The following is a 25,970-nucleotide window of genomic DNA, read 5'->3' as shown; positions in this document are numbered from 1 at the left end:
CACAGATTCTGAATAAACTTAATAGACCCTAAATCTCTAGGGATGCCATAAAAAAATAAAAAGCGCACCAATTGAGCAAGGCAGTAATTTTAATTCAGCTACATCAGACACTGCAGGCTTTACCTAAATGAGCAAAACTTGAGCTTTTCCAGCAAGCCAAACCTCCTTTTTATTAAAAGAACATCAATGAGAGGATTTCCTTTCATATGAAAGCAGTGTTTCAAGAGCCCTTGAACAGCCAGGAATGCAGCTTCATGACAAAGCCCCAGCCTGCAGCAGCCGTGCGCTTTGAGAGAGACATCAGGACTGCTCCAAGGTGGAGGGAGCTGGTCCCACTGGTACCAGTGAGTGGCAGCCCTCCTACCCCTGCACACCTCTGTCCCAGTTTCATCAGCAGTGAAACAGTGGTTTAGAGAAAACCCCACTGCTCAATAACCCAGCTTGCTTTTCTAAACATGCCAAGAAATAAAAGCTGCTCTGAAGGACAGGGCAGGCAGACATGCGTTTTCAAAAGGCCACCATGTGCTCAGAGGAGCTCTTTTTCTCCATTGTGTTCTCTGAACACAATGTGATAAGTGAACACAGCTGTACCAGTGACATTTGGGGGTGTCCAGCTCCAGCAATCCTGCACACGCTGCCGCTGCCCGGGAAAGCCGCAGGGAAAATCAGGCTGCCGTCGATAGCTGCTGTGCAGGCACCGTGGGAACAACACAGCCCCAGAGCACTGAAACTTTTGCTTTCAGAATTATTACTACTGGGCGTGAGGAACTGACCCAGATGGTTTCAAAATTTGCCAGGAAACAATATTACAATACTCAGTTTGAAAAGCTCTTCCTCCCACTAGGCTAGAAAGCCTTAGAAGAAGCTACTTAGTAAACTTTGGTTCCCACTTGGAGTACCAGCGTGAGTTACCTGTATGTGCCTAGCACGATGCAGGTACAGCTACCTTTGTAAATAAAACTAGCAGAGTGCTCTCCTACACAACAAAAAGCCAGGAATAACTAATTACAACAACAGAAACATTTCCGAGCTCTCCGCGAGCCAACTTCTGATCTGCGGATAACAATGATAACTACTTGTCCAGACAAACCACCATTTTCAAGAAAGTTCTCAGATAAGACAATCTTGAGCCTAAATGCTGATTTTGTTGTCCTACCACTGTTTTCATCCTGATGACTCCTACTTTGCAGCTTTGCATATACTCACATGGCTTGTGTTTATCCGTACGTACATGAACGCACCCCAGCAAAATCCTGAATTGCCATCAGGGTGGTACAAGTCCCAAGGAGGGAAAGCAGGCGAATTCAGTGAAGAGCTCTTTTCCCCCCCTCTTCTTAATTCTTCAATCAGCTCTGGTGTTCCACCCTGGAGAAGTGGTTGGTCTCACTGAAAACTACCGGTTACACTGTGATCCTGCGCCAGCGGCAAATCACTCCAACTGCCCTGGCACCATCATTTAAAGTCATTTTCCATTTAAAGACTCTCACATCAGCGCCAGCACAGCCTTTCATTACCCATCCCACTTAATACCCACAATCTCTCCGCAGCTCACTCGCTCGGTCTCCACTGACCAGGCAGCACACAGAGACTGATGTGTGGATTATTGGGATTCCTAATGCTTCTCTCCCCGCTGGCCGAGCACGGAGCTCTTGGCAGCCTGCCTGACCCGCAACACGTGTGGGTTTGTCAGCCTAATGCACTCTGTCATCTGCACAGGCCCGGGGTGAAGCAGGCCCCACGGCTCCCAGCACTTCCAGCTACTTCACCTCCCAGCCCTGGTGGAAAAGGAGGTACGGAAGTGAGTGTCTGGGTGTTTGCCACCGTCTGATTCCCGAGAGGCAAATACGTGAGGTAAGAACAGCAGCATCCAGCACAATCCTTTACCCAAAGGCTGGAGAGTCAACACGAGGCTTTCTCGTACAAAACATCCGTCCCAGCTCGACTGTTGTCTTGCAATGACTCAAAATCTGCACATCAAGAATATAGATCTGAGTAATTTCTTTTTATATAACCCACCTTCTGTTAAACTAAATCATGACACTGAAAATTCAAAGCCACAGACTCAAAAATTATTTGTGACCAAGTCAGTTGCCACTAATTAAGTTTAAGGTCTTGTTGTTAAACTGTCCCTATGCCTGCCAATTAGTCAGGACAGAAAGAAATGAGGCTTGGGCATTTTTCTGTATAAAAAATATACTGAGGCATTTTTAGGTGTGAGACAATGCATCAGCCCAGTAAATCCCACTGTAAATTCTGACAGGATGAATATACAACAGGAAATACCGTGCAACGTGCAAACAGCAAATAAATGCAAATTTACCATCATGTGTAACTAAGAAGTGTAACGAAAAGTGAAACTGGTTTGTAGATGAATGAAATACAGAAGCCGTCAGAGATCTTACTTGGAAATTGAAGAAAAGAATACTCAGAATACAGCTGAAGTTTCACTTCCTCTGTACAGCAAAAGAGAACAGAAAGCTCAAGAATAGCACATGGCACATCCTCTACCATCTCCTCAGACAACACACACAGCCCTGACACACCAACACTTTCTACTTTACATCTGATGTCATGTTACAGAGATTTTGTGAATTATATGAGCAGGGAAAGATAAAACTACCAACTATGCAACTAAATACAGGGATTTTTAAACAACATATTACAATTTATTTTTTTTTTGGTGCTAATAAACACATACCGGTTGTTTTAGACTAGCAAACACGGTAACAAAAAACTTGTTTTGTTAACAAAACAACTTTGTTACTGTGTTTGCTAATCTAAAATAATTGAGACTGCTAAGCTACATTGGGTTGGGTTCTGGTTCAATTGAATCATCCAGCTCCCAGCATCACAATGCCCAGGCACCTCAATCTCAGGTGTACTTATTAAGACAGCCCTTGGTTAGGGTTTATTTCCATTTAACTCCAGGGGAAGGTTTTTTGAGCTCCGAGACTACACCCCACTGGTGATACACGTCTACCAGATTAGAGAAATTACTCGCTTCTGGAGATTTACAAAAATGACTCAGTGGGATTCTACTATGTTATGCTGCTTCTTCCTCTAATTTCTTACTGGATTTGTGCAGCTAAATGCTTATCACTAGAATTTCCAAGTTAAAGCAAGCTAAAAACAGAACCTTGTTTTTACTCGAACGCATTGCGGAAAACAGAGTTGAGCAACCACTTCCTAAGGAGCTCCTGCCTGCACTCTGCACCAAAACTGGGGAGTAAAAGAGCACAAGCTTTGGGGTTAGCATAACTTTGTGAGCAATTACACACATATGAACCATCTAGAGGAAAAACAAGAAAATATTTTTCATCACCATCTCCTTTCATAATGCCTGGAGTCACTTAGAGCAGCAACAAGTGCCAGGATTCAAACCAAACAAACCTCCCCCATCTGTCTGCACTGCCTACATGAGACAGCCCTGCCTGTTCCTGCCATTCCTGCTTCCCAAACCCACCTATTCCCCCCTGATGAACCCACAAAGCCACAGGGGTTGGCACCAGTGCAGTGGCAGCTTTGTCATTCACCGTAAACACTGAGGATGGTTCTGAGTACTGAAGCCCCAGAATGAGTATTGAGAGCCTGACCTGGAATCTAAAACGTCTAATAACATCTTTAAAAGCTGAGAAGCAACTTGGAAAAACATGCAGGCTTAAGCTGGCTGCTTGAAATTGATCACTTCTACTAAAAACACTGGGGTATGTGCGGCAGGAAAGGTTCAATCAACCCCTTCATCTGCAGCAACGCAAATTTTTGCTTTTCCACTAAGTTTCCTCAGAAGAAATTGAAAGCAATCAAACACCACAGAAAAACACATGGAAATTATCATTATGGCACAAAAACAAAAGCAGAAAAGCTTTTATGTGCCTCCTTTAAACAAAAGAAAGTCCGCTTGACTGACTTGAGCCCACGCCCCGAGGCAGGGGCTTGGTTTGGTTTTGTTTCTGTTTATTTCACAGTTTCCCTGTTTATTCAGCTTCTTCCCTCTCCCGGTGGCAGCCAGGGCAGCACGGGCAGGAAGCTCCATCCAAGAGCAACAAGCAGCCCTTGATCCTGACAGCCACTCCACGCTGCCTCTGAAACACAGATAGCCAGTGTGCTTGCGAACCTGGAAAAAGCTTCGAGTCTCCTCTAAAGGAAAAGGAGGCAAATCACCTGAGAGCTTCCTTGAAAAGAATTCCTGTGTTTGACCCCAAGTGTCACATTAAGCTCAAAGAAGGTGGTGGAGGTGAAGAGGGAAAAGCCAACAAGTTACACAGGCAAAGCTTGATGTAGCTTAAATGCCACTCACATGGTGGTTAAAAAAACTACCTGTGTGAGTTGGAAGAGAATCCTTTGCTTCTTCCCTGGAGGCTGCAGGCATTTCCCAGAGATGCTGGTACAGATACCAAACGCTTGGGAAGCATCTGGCTTCTCTGCTCACAGACAAATGCACTTTGGTGGTGTCTCACACAATACATCCTACAATGAAGTTTAACCTCAGTGACACCAATTCCACCAAGTTCAAGCAAAACTTCTTTGCCTTACACAGGCAGTGGACTGACTGAGGGATCAGGGCTGAAGGAAGAGCAACATGAACCTTTTAAATATACATTTTTGGCAGAAAACCTAGATACTAAACATCTTTTGCTCATTTTGACATCTGCAGCAGTGCTCTTCTTTGCTCTACTTCCATTGGGAATGGTGTGCTTGCATTAAGGTATAAATCTGGGACCCTCATTCCCATCTCAGGTACACCCAGCCTGCAAAAATGCAATGTGCTTTTCCATCACTGTTCTGCCCCTTTTCCTTACAGTAGGAGCTGAAACACAAGTTTCACCAAAGCAGACAGACTCCCATCAAAGTACCCGGTAAAAGAAATCTCCAATAAAAGGTTTTTCTCAGGAAAGTGGATTTTAAATCTAAACAGATGTCTCAAAGGCTGCCATCTCAATGGCATCTTTATGTCACATATCCCATGATGTAAAACACCTGACATGCTTATAAACGACCCTTGAATGATAAAGTCTAAAGAAGCTGCCTGTTAATGGGCAGCATCTACAATGCCCACTGCAAAACCAGGACACAAAGCCTCTGACAAGCTATTTCTTCACTACTTAAAAACAAAAAAAACACCACAACAGCTTCATACTCAGCTTCTTTTATAACACAGGCTCTAGCAACAAAATCTTCTTCTGTATTTCTTTTTTCATATCAGCAAGAACATCATATATTCCCCTTTGCTCCACTCACAGGAGAGTATCATTCCTATAACACAGGGTCTAAGTTTTCTGTCAGAATTTTACTTTTCCATGCAGATAAATGCTGTACTAATCCTGTATGCACATACCCTCCACACCACACAGAGGTGCACAACAAACCTGCGTGGGTTACAAGTGGTCAGAAACCTTTTGGATCCTGCAATACTTTATAACAAGCATTTTAAAGAAAGCAGCAGCAACAGTAGTACTAAGGTTGTGATGATCTGCTGGTTTAAGTTCAAGAATATCTGCAGGAAGATATAAGCTTAGTCTAAATGAATCCCATGAAGTTGAAAAACAGGCCCTCAGACTTGCAAGCCTCCTTTCATGGGAACCACAGAAACCTGGAAAATTCTAAATATTTCATTCATGATTGCAATCGCAGCATCTCTCAAATTCTTTCAACCTAGGTAGGACATTCTTATATCAGCTGGACTGATTTTTGTACTGATCTGAACTTCCCCCTTTTCACAACTGTTAGGAACAGCCCACCTACTACCCAGGTCTTGTCAGGTAAGGTTCATCCAGATGCCTCAGGACAGAAGGGAGAAGACTGGAAGGCAAACACTCCTGGAAAAGCAGGAGTGAAAGAGGCTGTGAATAACTAATACCTGCCTACCCACTGAAGCACACTAATTATAGAGAATAATTGAACAACTGCTTTCCTTACTCAGGGAGGTGCAGATAAGAGGCATGGGCCTTCTCATACCTCAGATGGGAGTTTAAAGTGCTCTCAGCTGGCAGCAATGCACAGAAAAAAGTCACCGGCTGTGACAATTAACAGCTTCATTTTAAGTCTCTTTTGTTCAAGTAACTCTTCCATTCAGACATATTACATGAAAAAACCCTTCCTCAACTAAACAGATTTATTCAAGGCACACAGCTACAACCTGGATGTAAAACCCATAAGGCCCTTGATGTAGGGAAGCAGCCACACTGTGATTTAATGCTGTGGAGTTAAAGGTGTAAAGTGGACCAGGGGTCCAGCGGCCTCCTGCAACCCCAGCAATACTTCACTGTATCAATTCATTCTATTTTAAACCAGGTTCTCAGGGAGAATCAAAAACAAAGCCATGCACCAGCCTGCAGAGGAAAGGGAGAGATGTCTACAAAATGAGTTGCTTCAGGATATGCACAGACATGTGAAAAATGACCTAGAACTTAGGGTAAGCAGCAAATCCTTAAATGAGATGTAAAGCAAGGTATGGATAGATTTCATTTAAGTAGTTGTTTACTAGCAACATTCCAAGAAAAATGTATTTTAATTAACAGACCTATGGTAGATTTTATCTACAGTCTGTCCACTCAATCAGTGCTCCTTGGAACTGGATGCATGGTGGGAATTGAATCTCTTTGTGGGAACAGGTGTGAGCATTTGCTGGAGCTGTATGCAGTTCTGCACTACCTCTGCTCCAAACACATCACAACCTTCACTAAAACCTCTATTCATTAAAACATCTCACTTGTGAGATTTTTGTGCCACTTGCTGCCTGAATTTGAAAAAAAAGCAAAACAACACCTTTTTCTGTAATATACTTTACACAGAGGCTAGAAAGAGACTGCTTGCATAACAAGTCTTATGCAATTTCCCAAATAAATTTCTACCTTTGTAGGGGGGGAAGATTATGATGACTTGAAGACTTTCAAGGCTGCAGATTTGGCTTCAAAAGCTAAGAGTCCACATGCCGTTCAAAACCTTACTGATAATTATTGCCACCACATCAGCACCCAAAGATCCCATCAGAAACAGTCACCCACTGTGCAATAACAAAAGACAGCCTGACAAAATACACAATTTACCACCAGGGTATAGTCTCTCAAGAAGAGGCTGACAGCAGCTAAAGAAAAACAAAACCAAAAAAGATCAATAAAACACAACTTTAACTTTATGAACCATCTTCAGCCTGGAGTACTTTGCCAGAACAAATACAGTAGTGAGCGTCTCATGTGGAAAGCCTAGACTAAGAAAAAAGCCCACTAAAAGACCATGCAACTGAATGATCAACATGAAGATGTTTAGAAAACAAACAGCCTTCACACTGTAAACAAGCAGGTATTTTAAGTCACAAACAATCCAAGTAACTCAGAGAGCAAAAACAGAAGTAAAGAATGAAGCCCAAGCAGCAGCACAGAGGAAAATAACAGAGCAAAGGACTTGGCCAACAGAAATTTTGACAAATATTTTCACAGGTCTGAACAGAATTTTTCTTCTCCTTAACTTTTCTTTGTTGTTTTTGTGACTTGGCCTTGTCTCTCCAGTGGTGCTTCTCTGGTCTCCACTCAGCCCCCAGTGCACAGGGCTGGCAGTGCTGTGGAACAGGAGCCGCCTCGTGCACCAAGCCCTGCCCCAAGCAGGAATCTCAGACCCCAGCCAGGGCACAACTGCAGCCTTGGAGCTGCACTGGGAATATGCTGGAAGTGTCAGTGATCAGAAAGGAAAAGAAGCCTGAAATTCATTTTCACTGAAAATTGCAGGGGTCCACTGTGAGTTTCAGATCTTGGAGGCCCAGGGGGTTTTCAGCAGCAGCTTCAGCTGGGTATCAGGGAGCAGAAGAGCAACATCAACCCTGGCAGGGGCAGCATCCATCCCACAGAAACTACAGACATTAAATGACACTTTCACAACTGAGCTAATCAGCCTTATTCCAAACAGAAGCTGCATTTATCATCTCAGAACAGCAGACTTTTTTCTTAATTATCCAAGGTCAGTGGCAGTGAATATTGAGCAAACTGACTTGGGGAAGCAATGTAGATAGAAACCAGGAGGGCAGGCAACCTTACATTTCATTAGCAGTAGTAGCCCATTTTAAAATAAAGTAGCTCTTTTTAGAGATGAGAGTTACTTCTAATTAATCACCAATCAATCACCAACCAACCAATCACCAATCACATTTGGTAAGGTACCTTTTTAGAAACAGAAATACTAAGTTCTGTACCAGAAAAATTCTCCCTTTTTCACACGATCACAAAGGTTGGAATAGACCTTTAAGACAGAGTCCAACCCTGCAGTGCCAGGTCCTCCTCTAACCCAGGACTCCACACCACACCTACACATCAGCTAAGAGAAAAAAACATTTTTAGACGTTGGAGTGCAAAGGTTTAAAGACACCTGAAGTGTTCAGCAGTCAGCTAAAGGAAGAAAATTACATTAATTTTTTATCAAATTCACCCAGAATTAGAGCAACACCTCAGAATTTTGATAATCATCTCTGTGCATAAGCTATTCATAGACTTTAATATAAAATCTTGAAAGCATTACACCTCCAATTCAATCCCTACAAGACAGGAGGTCTGAGGTGCACAGACTCACCTGCTGCCTTGCTGAAATACACAGCTTTGCCTGACAGGTTTGAGCTTGTCACAAAGCAGAAATTACTCTGGAAGGCTCAATAGCCATTTCAGCTCTCCTAAAAACACAAGTGGTTAAGGGCTGACAGGTACTGCATAGCAGAAGGGTATTGCATAATTGCCCTGAAATGTCTATTCAAAAACTCCACAACAGAAATGCGCATTATTCTCAGCAGCTGAGGAGTTTTTCATGTGGCATCCATAATTACACAGCAGTCAAAGATTTCTGCAAACACAGAAGCAAAGAATAGTTCCAACAAGCCTAACATGAGCAATGTTCTTGGGCTGACCAGGGCCTGAGGAGAAGGACATCAGAGAAAAGGAAGGGAAGGGGAAAGGTGCAGAAAGATGCCTCCATAAGTCTCGTGAGGGAACTGACACATCAGCAACAAACCTGCCCTGATCAAAATGGTCCTGGGACAAAAAGCACCAGCCTTTAAATGCACAGTGGTCCTCAGGCAATGCAGGGGCTGTGTTTCTTTCCAAGTTACATCCTGGCTTCCTAAGCTTGTTGGGTGCATTATATAACTATTAATTACACCGCTGTTCGGCGTGCTTTTAACTGCAATGATTCAAACTGCTTCCAGAAGCTCACTAATCCAAAGTACAATCCTCTTGACAGCAACTGACAGATTCAGAATATTCAGTTCTAGCTGAAAGGAAGACAAATCAAACCCCTCATCTGTCTGCTGCAAAAAGAGCTGATATTCCTGCTGCCCAGACCCACAGCTCCGTCAGGGGCTGGGACACGCTGTCCACGGGACAGCTCTGGGCAGCAGCAGGAGCCGAGCTCTGCTAACACAGCAAAGGAAGATTTCTTCCCAATGGCCACCTTTAAATTTATAGGGAGAAGAGAAAGGTTTGCATTTCCTCAGAGGTACTGAAAGGTTTCAGCCATCAGCTCCTGGACCCAGCAGACCCCCTCCTTGGACAAGGGCTGTGCCATTCCCAGCCGCTCTGCCAGCCAGGACCTTCCCTGCAAGCTCCAACACAATTCTACATGCATTATTTATCCCTCCTGCTAAGTCATGCAGTGGGATAATTACTTAACTATTATAATGATATTTTGCAGTGGCTGTACTCTGTTATACTGATTTTCGTGAGCTTGCTTTTGCTGCATGTTTTGAGAAAAGAGCATATTTTCCTGGAGTATAAAAAAGCCCAAGTTTGATTCATTTCAAGCCTAAGAGCTGGATGTCAAAAGAGAATTTTTAGAATTATCAATGTATTCTTAATTAAAACAATGTTAGTGTATTGTTTGATTTCTGCTGTATCTGCTAACAACCACAGAAGACATGTTTATTCATTAATCCAATGAAATTTGAAAATAGTTATTAACAATTTGTAAACGTTAATGACAAAGTTTTCCCTTCTAATAGAATGATGTTTTCCTTTTAAAACTCCTCAAGACTTCAGTTAGCATAATTACCAAACATCTGAAAGCTGAGAGATTGGCAATATTTTTATTAACAAATTTAAACTCAAGTCAAGACACATTTGCATGTCTTGCCTACCACCACATTAAACTTCACTGGGATAAATGCTCCTCTTCAGACTCAGAGAACTGCTGCTGTAAAACACTGTTTAGAATCAGTTTTTTCTATATACTCAACATGATGTAAGCTACACAGCAGAGCAATTAAACAATTATTTATGTCTCCCTACCCCCAGGATGCTCTTCAGGCTATGCACGATTCAAGGTGTACTCGCAGCAGTGAACAGCATTTCCAAAAATTCAACAGTCCCAGTAGTTCAGAACTGGTTGAAAAACTTTTTCTGCCTGGAGCCAGCAATCCTTCCAGGAGGAACTTTCCTTTAAAAGCTCTTGACAATAGTACCCTGAACTGGCACAAGCAGGGAAAGCAGCAAGTCACGATAATCGACCTGTCTTACCTGCTACTAATCTGCTGGCTGTACAAGCAAAGACATGGATACAACTCCAGGGAGAGGGAATGTAATCTTTTTGATACAAGCGAGCACGTAGATGAGGCTCATTGAAAACTGTAGCTCTGCAAAATTTGGTGAATCTCATGGGTTTTTCTGGGTATTTTGTTACATTCTGCTTGAAAACAAGAAAATGTTGGTCGCTGAGGTGTTTTCTTTAAAAAAAGCAACCCCAAAAACAAACAGAAAAGAACCAGATCCAGAATTGTAGCAGTCTCAGGCCCTGTTCAGACTTTAGAGGCTCCAGGAAGACCAAGAGCAAAGAGCAGTCTGAGGAGACCTCTGCTTAAAAACACTATTTCCTGAAGTCTTTGTTTAGGGCTTTATTCAACACATTTCTCAACTCTTTTTTATCTATTAAAAACATCTACTTGAACAAACAGTCTTGGGAAAACAGCAAGATCACAAAACACAACCATGGTAAGTTTCATGTCAACTTATTCCCTTTCTTCTCAGCGCATCAATCCCAGAGGCCTGATCCAGCCCCTGCAGCTGACAGCAAAGTGCTGTGCTTCTGCAGCCTCTGGACACGACTCAAAAAAATCAATGCAAGGAGCAAAAGGTCACATTCTCCCCAAGCATCAACTACCTGTTGAACCAAGGCAGGCTTGCAGATGCCAGCACACTCGGAAATAAAGCGACCGGCTGTTATTAAACTCATTCTAAGCACAATGTCTGTATTCCCACACCCGTGACTAAATAAACCTGCTCCTCACACTACACCTTTGTGGGGAACAAAAAAAAAATAAACCACTCATGCTTGTGACAGCTTTTATAAACAAGTAAGTGCAGTACACAGCTGTACAGCTTCAGAGTTTTGAATTCAGAGTGCCAGTGGGAAAGTTAGTCTGGCTTAAAACTCAAAAAAAATGGCAGGACAGGAAAAACTAGAGAGATGGAAATAAAACTAAACTACTGCTCAGTGCTATCCTTCACTGTCCCTGCACATTAGGGAAAACCCTGAGAACTATAACAGGTACATTATTATGGATCTCTTTCCATTACTTGCTTGACATGCTGGGCCACTGGCAGCCTGCCTCTTTCAGGCACAAGAAGTGAGACTGTCCTCGTGTTTTACATCTTTGCAAGTGCACAGGCTGAACATGAAGGTGTGCTCTCCCATGCACTCACAGGGCAGGTATGCAGCACACAGGCATGATATTCTACCCATGTTCTGCTTCTCATTGATTTTTCTATCAATTTGTTAACTTGTAATTGGAAAAAAATTCATCCCCTTCATAGAGAGACAGAACAGCTTTTCCTCACCAGAAAGTTTCACCGTTGCTTTTCTGAATGCTGCTTCAGGTGTCTCAGCCCAGCAGTGTAAACTCCTGGCATGCACTTGTACGTTCCCAGCTGATGGAAGCCAGGATCCTCAAGGAACCTTTCAGAGGTCCACAGTTCTGAATGCAAATGTGTGGTCCCAGCTGGCAGAGGTGCTGCCAAACTGTCACTGCCAATAAGTCATCTAATGAAGCTCCAAAAAATTTCAGTTTGAGCTCTGCTAATCCAGCCTGACCCTGTGGACAGTCCCATGGATGCTAACAAAGCGTGTCTCGGATGCATCAGATCTTCTTGACCTCAGAAGTTAAGCAACTTACAACTAACTTGACTCACATCCGGCAATAAGTACTCCTAATTAATGACTCTTAATTGCTGCCAGAGCCCTGTATTCCCACACCCATGACAAAGCATGCTCTGCTAACCCCTATGTAAAATTGCACAACTCTGACAATCCCATGCCTTTAGTACCACACAGCTGAGCCATTCCTCTTCAGGAGCAGAGACATCACTGTACACCAGAGAAAAGAAGTGTACAAAAAGTGCCCACCACACCATTCCAGCAGCTCAACATCACCTGCTTTCTGGCTGCCCTTGTTCATTTTTTTAACCATTATCTATACAGTTCAGAGAAAGGAAGATAAACACTGTCTGTTAAGTCTGACTTCGCATGCAGTTTTTGAGAAGACATTTCAGAACCTAAAGTGCTTCCCAAAAATGAACTTTACCTCCTAAAAATCTGTATGTGGACTCCATAGTACATTTACTTTACAGATAAGTAGATGTATGCAGCTGAGTTACCTAAATGTCCAGATTCACAGCAAGTTAAAGCTTTTTTCCTCAAAAAAAAAGTCATGTCCAAGCTGCCAGGCCCCTGCTCACAGTGCTGGAGGGTACAGAAACACCCACCAGCCACTCAGAACAACCCTGTCGTCCCAACATTTGCAGCTTGTGTGTGTGCTCTGTTGGAACTGACCATCTCTGGACACTGACTCTGCTCACACAAGGTTTGCAGCCTTGTATCCCATAACAGGAGCACTCCTGCCCACCTTGAGGGAAGCCCATCCTTGCTCCTGATGGGATCACTGCTGTGGCTCCCAAGAACCCAGAAGGGAGCCAATCAGCCATGGGGGAAAGCAGTTTGCAGGTTAACTCACCCTCCCTGGGCAAAGCTGGATGATGCCCAGCACACTAAGCGACCTTGACTCCAGCTCAGTGCTGCTGCCACACACCAGCACAGCCCCAGCTGTCCCTGGACAAGCCACCCTCCCTCACTGCCTCTTGCTCTGCCTTTTGCTCTGACAGAAACCCAGTGCCACCAGACTGCTGCAGTAACTTCTGCTACCCAGGGGCTTCCCTTTCAACACCTCTCCTCTAATTAAGACCCTTCAAATCAGCCAGCTGTCTGTCTCTCCACCAGTCAAGCTCCTTGTGTGTAAAAGCAGTAAGACACACGCAGTTCCCCCAGAATAATTCACCTTTTTACGTGATGCAAGTTTACAAATTGCTAAGACTATGCTGAATCACAAACATTTCCTAAAACTTATTAAATATTTCTGTTAAATTGATCCACACCCATAGATAACAAATGAAAATGGTTTTATTTCTCCTCAAGGCACCTGTAATAACGGAGCAATGGCAGCAAACAGGCACCAACCAGCTCCCTGGCCCTATTAGCATTACAGAGGAAAGCCTCCCCTTCTGCTGCTAATGATGTGCTCTAGCCTGTATCCCCAGGAGACAAATGACTGCACTGGCTGATTGACTCCATCACAGGGCCATCATCCATCAATGTATTGCCTCTCTTATTGAAATCTCATCTCGGGAAGAGAAAGTGCTCTGTGCCACTTCCGAAAAAAACAGTGAAAGCACTTTCAGAATAAGAGCTCCAAGATATATAATGAGAGCCAAATATTTCAGCAGAGACACACATTTCCAGCAAACTCAACAGATCAGCATGCTTTGTCCACCCAGGACAAGTAAGATTTACGTCCTTCTGCTAAACTAGATCTTTTTTTCTTTTTAATTAAACAAAGGAATGAAACATGTACCACAGACATAAATTTCTTGACCAAATTATAACACAGGCAGTGAATATAATCATACAGATTAAAAATGGCATCCCAAGGATATTTAGCTAGCTGACTTGCTAAAGGGTGAATTCCAGCATCTTACACAGGCTGAAATCGCATTAACATCATACAAGCCCCACTGTCACCTGCAAACAGAAGTGAAAAAAGAAATATAAATCCTTCCATGTATTTATTTACTACATAGATAACAAAAAAAAGAAAAGGAAAAGAAAAAAAAAAAAAAAGACAGCAATTCTATTCCATTAATAAATACCCACACTGCACATATGAGACTGGGGTGCAGGGAGTAACCCACACTCTCCACTCACTGGGGGCAGTTTTCTGATCAACTTTACACCACTGAAGCCACCAAATCCCAGCAGTTCTGCATCCTCTGCATCCTCTGTCCCCAAATCGACCACGTGAAGCTGCATATGAATTACCCAGACACAGTTCCACATGCACAAAAATAATTTAGTTCAGATAAAATATTTTAGATTATGATCAGTCTCACTTCCGTCTACTCAAAAATATAAATCTGAAGAAGACAGCTTTATCTCAGGCAAGATATTTTGTCTCACTTAGCACCTCTGCATGTTACAGACAATTCATTATAACTCTGAAATCCCCATAAACAATCTGCTCGAGAAAACATGTCTAAACATTTATTCCTTGTTTAGCCCTAAACAAAATCCAAAACTGACTTGTTTTGCTTCCATTTTATTTAAAGACAACCAATCTGGTAAGATCCTAAAACGAAAGTTTTTGGAACTTCTGAACAGAGAATTATAGAAGAGCCTGGGTTTGAAGGGATTCTAAAGATCACCTTGTTCCAACCACTCTGCCATGGGCAGGGACACCTTCCACTATCCCAGGGTGCTCCAAGCCCTGTCCAACCTGGTCTGGAACAGTTGCAGGGATGGGGTAGCCCCAGCTTCTCTGGGCACCCTGTGCCAGGGCCTCACTACCCTCACTACGAAGAATTTCTTCCTAATACCTAATCTAACCCTGCCCCTCTGTCCAGTTTGAAGCCATTCCCCTTGTCCTGTCCCTTCACACCCTTTGCAAAAATTCCCTCTCCAAATTTTCAGTACCTTGATCCTTGTGGCATAAGGGTGTGCTCCACGATCCCAGGCCAGTGTCTTATAAAAGACCACATACAGTCCAAATCAGGTCTCCTGGTTTCATGATCCGTATTTTAGATCACTTCAAGCTTTTTTCCTTGTGAATTTCCAGTATTATTTAACAGAAGATGGGCTGTGGGTGTACTTTGAACTTTCAGAAACACAGAGAGAACTTCGGGAATAAAATATTATCCAAGCAACACCCAGTTTTAAGCAATTAATTTTGGGAGAACTTGAGATTCACATGATTTGGAATACAATGAGTTACTGAACAGTCAAACAAAACCCAGTGGGCCAGCAAAGAGAAGGGATGCTGTTCTCTCTCACTTATATTTGAGCCAGTCAGAATTACTATCTTCCCCATGTTTAACAGGCAGTGATTTTGCTGGTGTACCAATTAGCACTCTGCTACAAAGAACATGCTCCTAATTAATAGCTGGTTTATGGGAAGAGCAATGTTAAGGATCTGGTTGTACCTCCAGATGCACAAAAAAGTGCAAAAAGAGCTCTGCTTGATGTAAAGGAAATCTGTCTGCACACAGAGACAATCAATGTATTTAGCATATGTCAGCTGTAAAAGGAACTTACATAAACGTAATGGAGGCATTTCCACATTATTTCTGTTGTATCCTGTAATCCTGGACATCTGCTTAGGGTAGCATGCATGGGCTACTCAGTGTTCCTTGCCTTGTTTTGCTGTGCCCTTAACATAAAGTGGCAATAAGGGAAATTTGCCCTTACCTGTCTGAAACAACTTCAAATAAATATTCATAAACCCTCCTGTAAGACCCCTTCCCTCTGGAAATGGCCAAATTTCTCCTTTTACCTTGTGAAGAAACAGCCCAGTGCAAAGAGACAGAGTACAGCTGCAGAGTTTGTATGAATCCTGTTTCAGGTCAGAGCTACGCATTACAAAACTCCAGCACACCTTGCGAGTGACCTACATTGCAGGACTGGAACCCACTAACCTACAGAACCACCTGAAATCCCACAAAATAGGTCAGTGGGTTTCCTCCTAAGAAGAATTCCCCAGACAAGGAGAGATACACACGAAATAAAGGACAAGCAGAGCACATGCTTTGCCTGACGCAGGGGCCGTGTGTCTCACTCTGCTGCCATATTCCTGCAGACAGCAGGACTCCCCAGAAGGGCTGTGAACTTCTGTGTTCCTCACCGAGGGACCCTGGAAGGACCTGTCTGTTCAAGAACAGTGGAGCAGAAAGAAAAGGAGCAGTGCCACAGCAAGGAACAGTAAGCCTACCAATAATGCAAAGCAGCCAGGGTACGAGTGGCACCCGATTCAAGATCGGCAGTGAACTCGCCTGGAGTCATGGCAGAGGTGCCCAAGTTACAGCACAAAAGCCAGCTGTAGCCAGCCAAAACAATCCATCCAGCCCACAGCACACTTCTTGGCTCTTCCCACCCCTCATGAGGATCTTCGAGTCTCATGCATTTTCTTCAAGGACCTAAAAATTCAGCCAAAACAGAGTCCCAGAGTGCTGCATGCTGCTGGGGAACACCAACGCTGAGCACAGGACACTCAGCAGGATGCCACAGGAGCAGAGGATGGCCACAGGGACCCACGCTTTGCATCCACCACTGCCCTCCTCTCAACTATCACTCTGGGCAACACTGCACACTGTCTTATTTCCAGTTCAACAATTCCTCTTACCAGACAAACCCTCCATCAGGGTGCAAACACACCCACCAGTGCCGCAAAGGCAGCAGCAGCTGATGGGAACATGAAACAATCAGGGCAATTAAGAAAGGCATGCAGAGAAAGTTGTTCTGCATTCCTCTGCCTCCCAGTTCCCCACAAGGACCTGTTGGGAGCCAGGGGTCAGCATCCCAGTGGACACCACGTCTGTTCACAGCAATAAAAGAGAGCTGCATGCCCTCTCCTCCTACACACACATACACACTTTGATTTAGATTCCCATCTCCCAGAAAAGCAGCCTATGGAGGAAGGGAAAAATGAATAATATCCACACTGCATATTATCAGTGATGTATTAACACACTCAGTGTCGCAGTTTATCCATTAGATCTTCAGAGAGTCTCCACGAGAAATCAGAGATTAAACCCTACCACCCACAATTAACCTAAACGTACTCTGCATAAATATTATCAACACCCCTTTTTCATGCTGAAGATTTTATTATTTATTTTAACCAAAAGATCTTTTTATCCAAATAAAAGCAGGAAAATAACCAGGTATAGCTATTGTTACTTAGCAGGACATGCAGAAAAAAAGTGGTGGAAGCAAAGTGAGTCACGGGAACCACCATACTCCCTACTGAATTTGCCACCCACAGCTTCTCAGGTACCCAAATCTGACAACCATAGCGAAGGGGTATTGCCTTGGTGCTGCACTTCAACACTGAGGATTCTCCCTGCTGAGAATGATTTCCCAGAGGTGCTGAGATCTAAGAGAAATCCTGGGGTGATGGTAATGAGATCATTAATCAGAGCCAAACACCGCAAAGAGCAAATCAGGACACAACTCTCACTTCTTTCAAACAGCCAAAGTACAAGACACAGATCCTATGCCAGGGTTATGCTTGCACCAGGCTGACAGATAATAGCTGATCTGAAGCTGAACAGCTTCATCTGCTCAGTTGAAGACTCACAGACTAACTCCAAGCTAGTTTAAAAAATAAGTGTAGCATGAATCTGTACCAGAAGTCAGTCCATAATGGATCAATACTCCAAGCCATGTGGCTGAGACACATGTGGTTCTGCAATACAAGTCACAGATTCAAACTTGGTGTGCTGTCAAACCACAGCCCCAGAACTCAGGGTTTGCTGTGAACCATCAGCATTGTCTGCTTGTCAGATGGTGTTTGCTCCTGCCCTTGGCTCCTCTGCCCTGGTGGGTTTGCCAGACCTAGCAGCAGCACTCCCCGAATCCACAAAGTAACAGCCACTTACTTTTAGGCAGTGCTGGTGAATAAGGGATGAGACAAAAAGGACCTCCAGAACTCCTGGCACATGGGCAAACATTTTGCAAATGGGTATTGTGCATTGCAGCACCCAGGCAGAGTTACACTGCACCCTCCCCTACCCCAACAGCAGCTCCTGAGGGGACACAACCTCAGGATGTGGATGCTCCAGTGGAACACTGCCACAAATCCAGGCTGGTACAGCCAAAGCCTCACTCCTGCTAATCCAACAGCCATTTAAATTCAGCAAGCAACAGGAAAAACAGGGATGATTTAACAACAGATTTAAACAGCCAAATAGTAAAACAAATATTCCAGAGTAAAAGCACCAACATTGCTGCCACAACACCCTTTTTTAGACAAGCCACATATTCCATTTTTATAGAAATTAGGCCATCTTAAGGCCAGCTATGATGCTAAATAAAACCCACCTTTATGCAAGTGAAAGCTAACTAACATGAGAGAACCAAATTAAACCACTTGGTTTCTAACCTACACCACAGCCACACATCACTGCAAGAGTTTTCAGAACAGTCCTGCAAACACATGGCAAATAAGAAGGGCACATATTACTTGTATGAAGGTCAGGATCATAAGCCTGATTCCTCATTCCAGGAATAGCAGGACTATCTGGTGCCTATTCTGGCCAGCCCAGCTTGGATGCAGAAGAGAATACCTTTCCATGGTGGCATGGACAGTAGTTTGCATCCTTCAAGGTGCCTGCAAACATGAAAATTTTCTGCAGAACTAAAGGGAAACAAAGGCTGGTATCTGAGACATCTGCTTCATACAGGAGAATTCCATTTATAAATATAAACAGTTTTAGCTCAGTCTCCCCTCAAAAATAAGGATGGCAAGAAGGTGAAGCACTACTGTCACCAGTCCTTCGGCACTCCACAATGAAATGTACATTCACATCACTTGATGCAAACTCCAAACCTTGCACTTCAAGCATACAGGTATTAGCAATAAATAAAACAGAAATGCTTGCTCAATTTATACTTGCAGAGGACACACACATTTCAACTCAATTTTGTAATAAAAGCTCCCATTGTTTTGTTAATTTGCATATCAGACATCCATTTGTTGCTTTCACATTTTCCACTCACTTTAAGTGCATTTCTCTGTACTCAAGGCACATTCATGATAAGAGGATGTGGAGTTTGGAAAAGAAAAGCATTCATCCCAAATTTAGGGAAAAATTAACATCAGAGAAGCTCCACCTCATCACACCACTTGCCTTTTCATCCAAAAAGAAAGTTTCAAAAACCAGTTTCCCTGAAATCAGAAGGAGGGGAGCAAATATTCACCTTCACAATGAAGTCTGAAAACAATCCCATGTAGAAACCCTCACAGCCCTGCCTGGGAGGAGAGAGGAAGTTACAAGAGGTGTACAGGAACACAATATACGTAAACTATCAGAGAACCAAAAGAGAAGAGGAGCAAGAATGCCACTAAGAAAAACAAATAGAAACAGAGAGCCATCACCTACCCCCAAATAGGAACTCACAGGAAATATGAGGCCAAATCCTGCCCTCACATTCTTAGGAAATCCAAAGTAAACTTTCCTTCCGTGTTTGAAGAAGTAGTGGATATTGGAAAGGAACCTGCATCTGTGGAGCAAACTTCCTGGCAGTTCCAGTCCTCTCCTGAGTGCAGGAGCTGGTGTTGCTACACCAGAGCAAACCACCAGAAGAGCCACAGGACACAAGTGAAAGTGGTGACCAGCACCAGTTCCCTGTGCTGTGACACCAATAAAAATCTCCAGGGAAGGAATAACACACTGTAAGCCCAGCAAACAGCTCCCCACTGCTCACTCTGCAGCCAGCTAAACCATCATCTCACCCAGCTGAGCTCTGTGCTGAACTGAGCTGGTGTCTTTGCCATCATCCTCACAGAAGGGAAACAGTAAAAAAATCTCATCATACTTGCCTAAATAGAAAGTAATAAAAGTTTAACCATAAAATAGCAAGAATCCAGGTGAGAAAAGGAAGTTAGTGACATACTGTAACAAATCCACTATGCAATTGCTACAGGTTTAGTATAATCTTTGCACAACAATTCTTCAGAGATGAATTTGACCTAATTTTTATTTAAAAGTGCACCTGAAATATTTATAAACAGCTTCTTGAAAAAACAGTCGAGTGCAATTTAACTGTTTAGCCTCTACAACGATTTTGACTTGGCAGGTCAGCTCTAAAACTCACTGTTGTTTGAAGCTCCTTTTACGAGATCCTAGGGAAAGGAGATAGCTGGATCTGAGAAGATAAAACTTCTAACTGCTGCCAGCCACCCCTCCCACACGCCAACAGATTATATTGAGTCTGAAAAAATATACACACGGTGAGAATTAGCTCAGGGCCTCACCAGTTCTTAAATAAGAGAATATTTATCAGCCAAAGTAAATTCCACAACAAATAACTGGCTTCACAGCAGAGGGAGGGGGGAAGTAGGTCATACCAGATCTTAAAAAAATCCCTGGGCATGCTGTGATTGCACACAATAATTTGATGAAAAACAGTTGCCTCACCATGTCTTTCACTACTTGGTTGAGTGGTTTTTTTTTTAAAGTGAGTTTGATAAATTTCCATAAGTGTTACTGAAGTAAGTCACAATGAAGCAAGGCAGTTTAACTGTGGAAAAGTGTCATCAACTTGTCAAATTGCAACCTAAAAGTCAAGCTCATCAGACACCTTATATTTCAAGTAATAAATTATCAATCATAACTCATTAAGTATCTTTACATCAGTCATTTATTTTAAAAATTCTGAATAATTTCCAAGCACTGACTCATACGTCACATACTATAAAATTCAAAGTAACACCACAAATAGCTGACCTCTCAGAACTTCCCAGTACACAATGCTCTCTCAAAACACTCAATCACTCCTGCTTTCTGTTATATTTATTCATAAATTATACAAATATGCAAGAAGACATGATGGGCCATTGAATATTTTAAATACTTTCTCAAATTCTACAAACAAAAGCCATTTTAAAAGCAGCAAAAATGAATAGAAAGCTGATGAATTAAATGAATTAAAATTAGAAGCCATTCATAAGGGTCCATTAAAAGCTAAACAGAATTACAATGTTCTAGACCCGAGGATCACATCTGCAAGTAAGGCTACAGCTCTTAACCTGAAATCATCGACTGCTATTGCTCTTAATGGCCCTTTAAGAGACAAACCATCCTACTACTGCAACAAACAGTTCGAAAATTATCTTTCAAAAAAAATAAAAATGTAAGGCCTTGTGAGAGCAGGCTGCTGCTCTCCAAATGAACAGCAGCATGGTGGCCAACGAAAATAATAGCGTCTGATACAGGACAGATCCCATCTGGGCTCCTACATTTCATCAGGAATCTGCTCCCGCTGACACCGGGAGAGTGTGGGGACCGCGTGGCCACGCTCCGGAGGAGCAGCTCAGGACCAGGTGACCCCAGGAGCAACACCTGAGCCTACCGGGACGCCAAGGAGGCAGAAACCCACAGGAATCAAACGAGCTGGGAAGGTTCAGCTGCACGACTGAGTAAGACTGAACGAGTCAAGAATCGGCTCACTGAACACTGCCGTCCCAAAGCTCCACCTGACTCGATGCTCTAACCACGCTATTTACTGGTTTAAGTTCAACACCTCCGTACATTTTGTAAAAAGCACAGATACTTGTAGCTGATGTGCATCACAAAACGCGGAGTGAAGCACTTCAGCGCTCTGTTACTGTAACTCAGAGTTTCAATGGCCCGAAAACATGCTCCCCATTAAAAATGTAGGCACTTCACATTGTCTAAAGCACAGTGCGAACAATAACAATCCAACACGCTTTCACCTCCTTTGTCAATCAAGCCAAGACAGCCAAGTCATGCAAACAGCCTGCTGATGAGAGCACCTCAATTCACAGCTGCACTCAAGGAAAACGACGCCTCTCACAATGGAAACCTCACAGACTATTTCTTTGGCAGAGCACTGCAATGGGAACTCAAATTTGGAAGGTACAATATGAACAAAACCAGAAATCAACATGGTAGAACAAATCACAGAAAGAAAGAAAAAGCACAGCACCACATGCCTGCTTTGGTGACAACTGATGCGGCCAGGACAAACTTTCCGAACCCTCTAACTGAGAAATAGCAAGTTTGGGGGCTTTTTTGAGATTAAATTAACTACTGCGTGTCAGACTCACCACCTCACAAAGACCTCCACAGTTTCTCAGAGCAAGGCAATCAGAGAGACCTGACAGCTGAAGCTTTCAAAAACCCGCACCATTCCCACACTGAGCACAAAGCCGATTCCTTTCTGATGGCAACAGTCACCGAGAGATCAACATCTCAGGGAGAGAGTTATTCTCACGGCATCTTTAGTTTCAGCCGTTTCCTTTCTCGCTCCCTAATCCTAAACCATTTCTACTCTTAAAGAGAACGCAGGTAAACCTCCACCCAAACCACAAAAAACCATCTGACCCAAACCGAGTCAGAGTATTTCTGGCTGGCTGTGCATCTCCAAAAGGTTCTCTGTAAACCAGCAACAAAAAAAAAAAGAGCACAGAACAAAAAGATTCAGGTTGCTGCCACATCCACGAAACATGTCTTCCAGCTCCAATTAAACGCTTGAAAGAGAATTTTTAAAATCCGCAAGCTTTTGAACAGGGACAGAAGGGACCGCATCGGGGGAGAGAGGGGATGCAACCAGCCGATATCCAGGCAACAGTGAAAAAAATCAACAAGTCGGCGCAGCCCAGCGCGGAGCCCGAGCCGCGTCCAAAGGTGCGGACGTACCTTGTGGAGGTGCCTTTCCTGACATCGCAGATGCTGCATTTGAAGGCTTCGGCGCTGTTCCTGAAGGTGCACACGCTACAATCCCAAAAGCCTTCGTCGGCTGCAGGTTTGGCTTGCCTTTTCGGCCTTGAGGAGGGGGAGGGAGAGGGAGAGGGGAAGCGTGTGTGTGTACGTGTGTGTTTGGGGAGGAGGAGAGAGGCGGCAGGAGGAGGAGAGAGAGAGGAGGAGGAGGAGGAGAGAAAGAAAACACACACATGAGAAACCATGTTACAGAGCCCCGAAACCCAGCGCCTGCTCGCACCGCCGCTCTCCCGCGGGGCCGGGAGCAGCCGACAAACCCCAACCGGGGCCGGGCCCGGAGAGGTGCGGGGGGCGCCGAGCTCCGCCCCGGCCCCGCCGGGCCGAACCCGCCGGGCCGGGCCGCCCGCGTCCCCCCGCCCGCGGCGGGAGGGTGGGAGGGTGGGTGGGCGAGTTTGCGGGCTGGGAGGCGCGTTCCCTCCTCCACCTTGTTAAACCTCCCTTTGTCTGGGAGCGGCGAGTGCGCGGAGCGGGGAGTGCGAGCGAGCGGAGCCGCCATGGCTGCGCTCGCACCGCACCAGCCCTGGCACCGGCGGCAGGCTGGGAGACACCGGCACTCCTCCTCCTGCTGCCCTTCCACGCTCCCTCCATCTTAGGAGCCTCCCTCACTCTCTCCCCGCCCGCGGCCCCCCCTCCACCCCGGCCCCCCCGCGTACCTGGCGGGGCGGCGCGGGCTCGCCGCCCCCTCCCCGTTCGCTCCCTCCATCTTAGGCGCCCCTCGCCGCCTCCCCCCGCCGGGGCCGAGCACACGCCGGCGGCTGCCAGCCAGGGCCTACCCGCCGCCATCCCCTCGGCCGGGGCCGGGGCAGAGGCGGCCGCGCCGCGCTCCCTCCATCTTACCGCCTCTCCCCGCCCGCCCCCGCGCCCCCGCTCACCTGGTCGGGCTCTTCTTGTCGCCCATGACCATGGATCGGGGCCGCCCCTGCCCTGCGCACAAAGAAAGAGGCGAGGGGAGGGAGGGCGGGGGGACGGGGCTGCCTCCGTCCAGCAGGCTCCGGCTGCTGCGCACCCCGCGCCGCCGATCCTGCCGCTGCCAGGCTCCGCTCCGGACTAGCAGCGCAGCGCAGCCCGGCGCCCTCCCTCCTCCTCCTCCTCCTCCTCCTCCCTCTCTCTCCCTCCCCGCGCCGCGCCGCTCCGGCGGGCGGAGCTGCTGCCGCGCCGCGGCCAATGGGGGCGGCCCCGCCGCCGGCCCTGCCGGGGAGGGAGCGGGGGGGAGCCGGGAGCGCCCCGGGAGCGCCCCCTGCGCCGCCCCGCCGGTCCCACCCCCGCCCGCACGGAGCCCCCGCGGGCCGCCCCTCCCGCGCCGCGGCCCCTCCGCGCCGGGAGGGCTCGGGCTCCGCGCTGCCCGCGGGTGGCCCCTTCCCTTCCCGTCCCTGCCCCCTCGGAGGGTTCGTCGCCCGCCTGTCCCCCGGGGAGCGGGGCTGCCGCGGGCGGGACGGCGGCACACGAGGGACGGCAGGCCCGCTCCGTGAGGGGAAGGGCGGCCAGAGCCGGCTCGCCCGCGCGGTGGCTGCGCTGGGAGTACCGGAGCGGCTGGGCAGAGGGAGACAGCTCCTGCTGCGTGCCCTGACCTCGGGGACGGGTTCCCGGTGCCCTCACGGATGCCTCGGCTGCCACCTCTGTGAGCTGGCTTCAGGCTCGGGGTCAGGGCAGCGGCCCGCCCAGAGGCCAAGGTGTTTCGACAGCGCTGCTGTAGTGCTGCTTCCAGAAATGTTCCCATCAGTCCCTCGGTGATCCATCGACCCCACCAAGCACGAGCTGTGCTTCTGCAAAACTCCTGAGGCGGCAAAACGTGGCTTTCCTAAAAAGTGGCATTCTCAAAAAGCGGCGTTTCCCGAAAAGCAGCAGTCCCGCCCTGAGATTCCCCACGGCCCCCCGGGGCCTGTGGAAGCGCTGGCAGGGCGGGTGCGATGGTGACATGCCGAGCATGAGCTGTCAGTGGCTTTTCTGAGCCCCTTCCACATGGGGCTGCTTCCTCTGCAGCAGCCAGAGGGGATGGGGGCCGTGAGCAGCTGAGGAAGGATGGATGGCGCAAGGGGCGATGAGTGAAGGCTAAAAAGTCGGTACAGCCACACACGGCTTGCAGTGCAGGCATGCTTTCACTGTGCTCTTTCACTGTGCTCTTCCACTGTGCTTTCCCACTTTCTCAGTGGTGACTAAACCAGGCAAACATCTCCCATCCTTGAACAGCAAACTTCATCCCCAGGCAAGGCGCAGGGCAGACAGGAGGGACGTGGGCTGCAGAGGGCTGTACCTGAGAGAGTGGTGAGTGGGGCTGCAGGGAGAGCGTGGTGACAGTCTGAGCAGAGTTAATCTATGGCTGAGTACAAGGGGGGAAAAAAAATATTGCTTAAAAGCAAACCAATGTAAGTGGCTTAAAGCAGGATGGGCACCTACATGGCAGGAGGCAACATAACCATGTCCTGTGCATTAGAGCTTTAGGAGTCTGGACTCACAAGCCACAGAGGGTTTTTCCCTCTGCTCATGCCCATTTTAACAGTCAATCATGCTGACAGAGTCACCTCCTGTATTTAAGAGCTTTGTGTAATCCATTTACCCTACCCAGCCCCCCCCATGCCCACCCAGGTAATTTAACCCTTGCTGTCATCTCCACCAACCTCTTTAATTTCCAGACAGACTTCCACTGACTTTTCTCTTCATCACACAAGTTCCTGAACAATACAGCAAGATGCAGACATACTCCAAGGGCAGAGTTAAGGTTGCACAATTATCACATGTAGGAAGTGTCATTTTCCCATTGCATCTGCTGTTTTCCAAACATTTTTGCTCTTTTAGATTATAGCTGTAACGTTTGCTTTGGGAATCTGTGTGGGAACAGGAACTCAGCAGTGCTTGTGGGGTCTGCTAAGCAGAGACCTGGTGTGCAATCACTACCAGACCTTTGTGACAATTGTGGGGACAAGAACAGCACCATTCTTGGGGATAAGGTCAGTGGAGAACGCGAGAAGCACAGAAAAGCAGAAAGCACTGAAATTTTGACTTAGGCATGGTCCAACTCCCATTTTCTGCCACAGATGTTTCCCTTAGCTCCAGTGTTGTGTTAAGCAGAGTGACAGCCACCACAGGCATAAAGTAAGTTTTTGTGGAAACAGCAGGGAGCTGTGGCCCATTTTTAGAAAGCAGTTTTATCTCCTCAAAAAA

The 25,970-nt window shown here is 45.9% G+C and overlaps 1 protein-coding gene across 2 annotated transcripts in view; it reads right to left on the bottom strand.

Moving 5' to 3' along the window:
* The window catches only part of LOC119706079 (RING1 and YY1 binding protein), a 41,979-nt gene extending 18,037 nt beyond the window's left edge, over window positions 1–23,942 (bottom strand). Inside the window, exons 1-2 of one of the 2 annotated variants that reach the window (XM_038149248.1) lie at window positions 23,684–23,942; window positions 22,731–22,856 (exon numbers count right to left, since the gene is read on the bottom strand). In XM_038149248.1, coding sequence (XP_038005176.1) covers window positions 22,731–22,856; window positions 23,684–23,715 — 158 coding nt within the window. In that variant the 5' untranslated portion in view covers window positions 23,716–23,942. Of the gene's footprint in view, window positions 1–22,730; window positions 23,415–23,683 lie in introns of those variants that run through there. The other variant, XM_038149247.1, reaches the window with a different exon arrangement.
* Window positions 23,943–25,970: the final 2,028 nt, after the last annotated feature.

Source organism: Motacilla alba, chromosome 12, assembly GCF_015832195.1.
Source record: "Motacilla alba alba isolate MOTALB_02 chromosome 12, Motacilla_alba_V1.0_pri, whole genome shotgun sequence".
NCBI classification, from domain to species: Eukaryota; Metazoa; Chordata; class Aves; order Passeriformes; family Motacillidae; genus Motacilla; species Motacilla alba.
The sequence above is the reverse complement of the archived record's forward strand: the minus strand, read 5'-3'. Positions and strand labels throughout refer to the sequence as shown.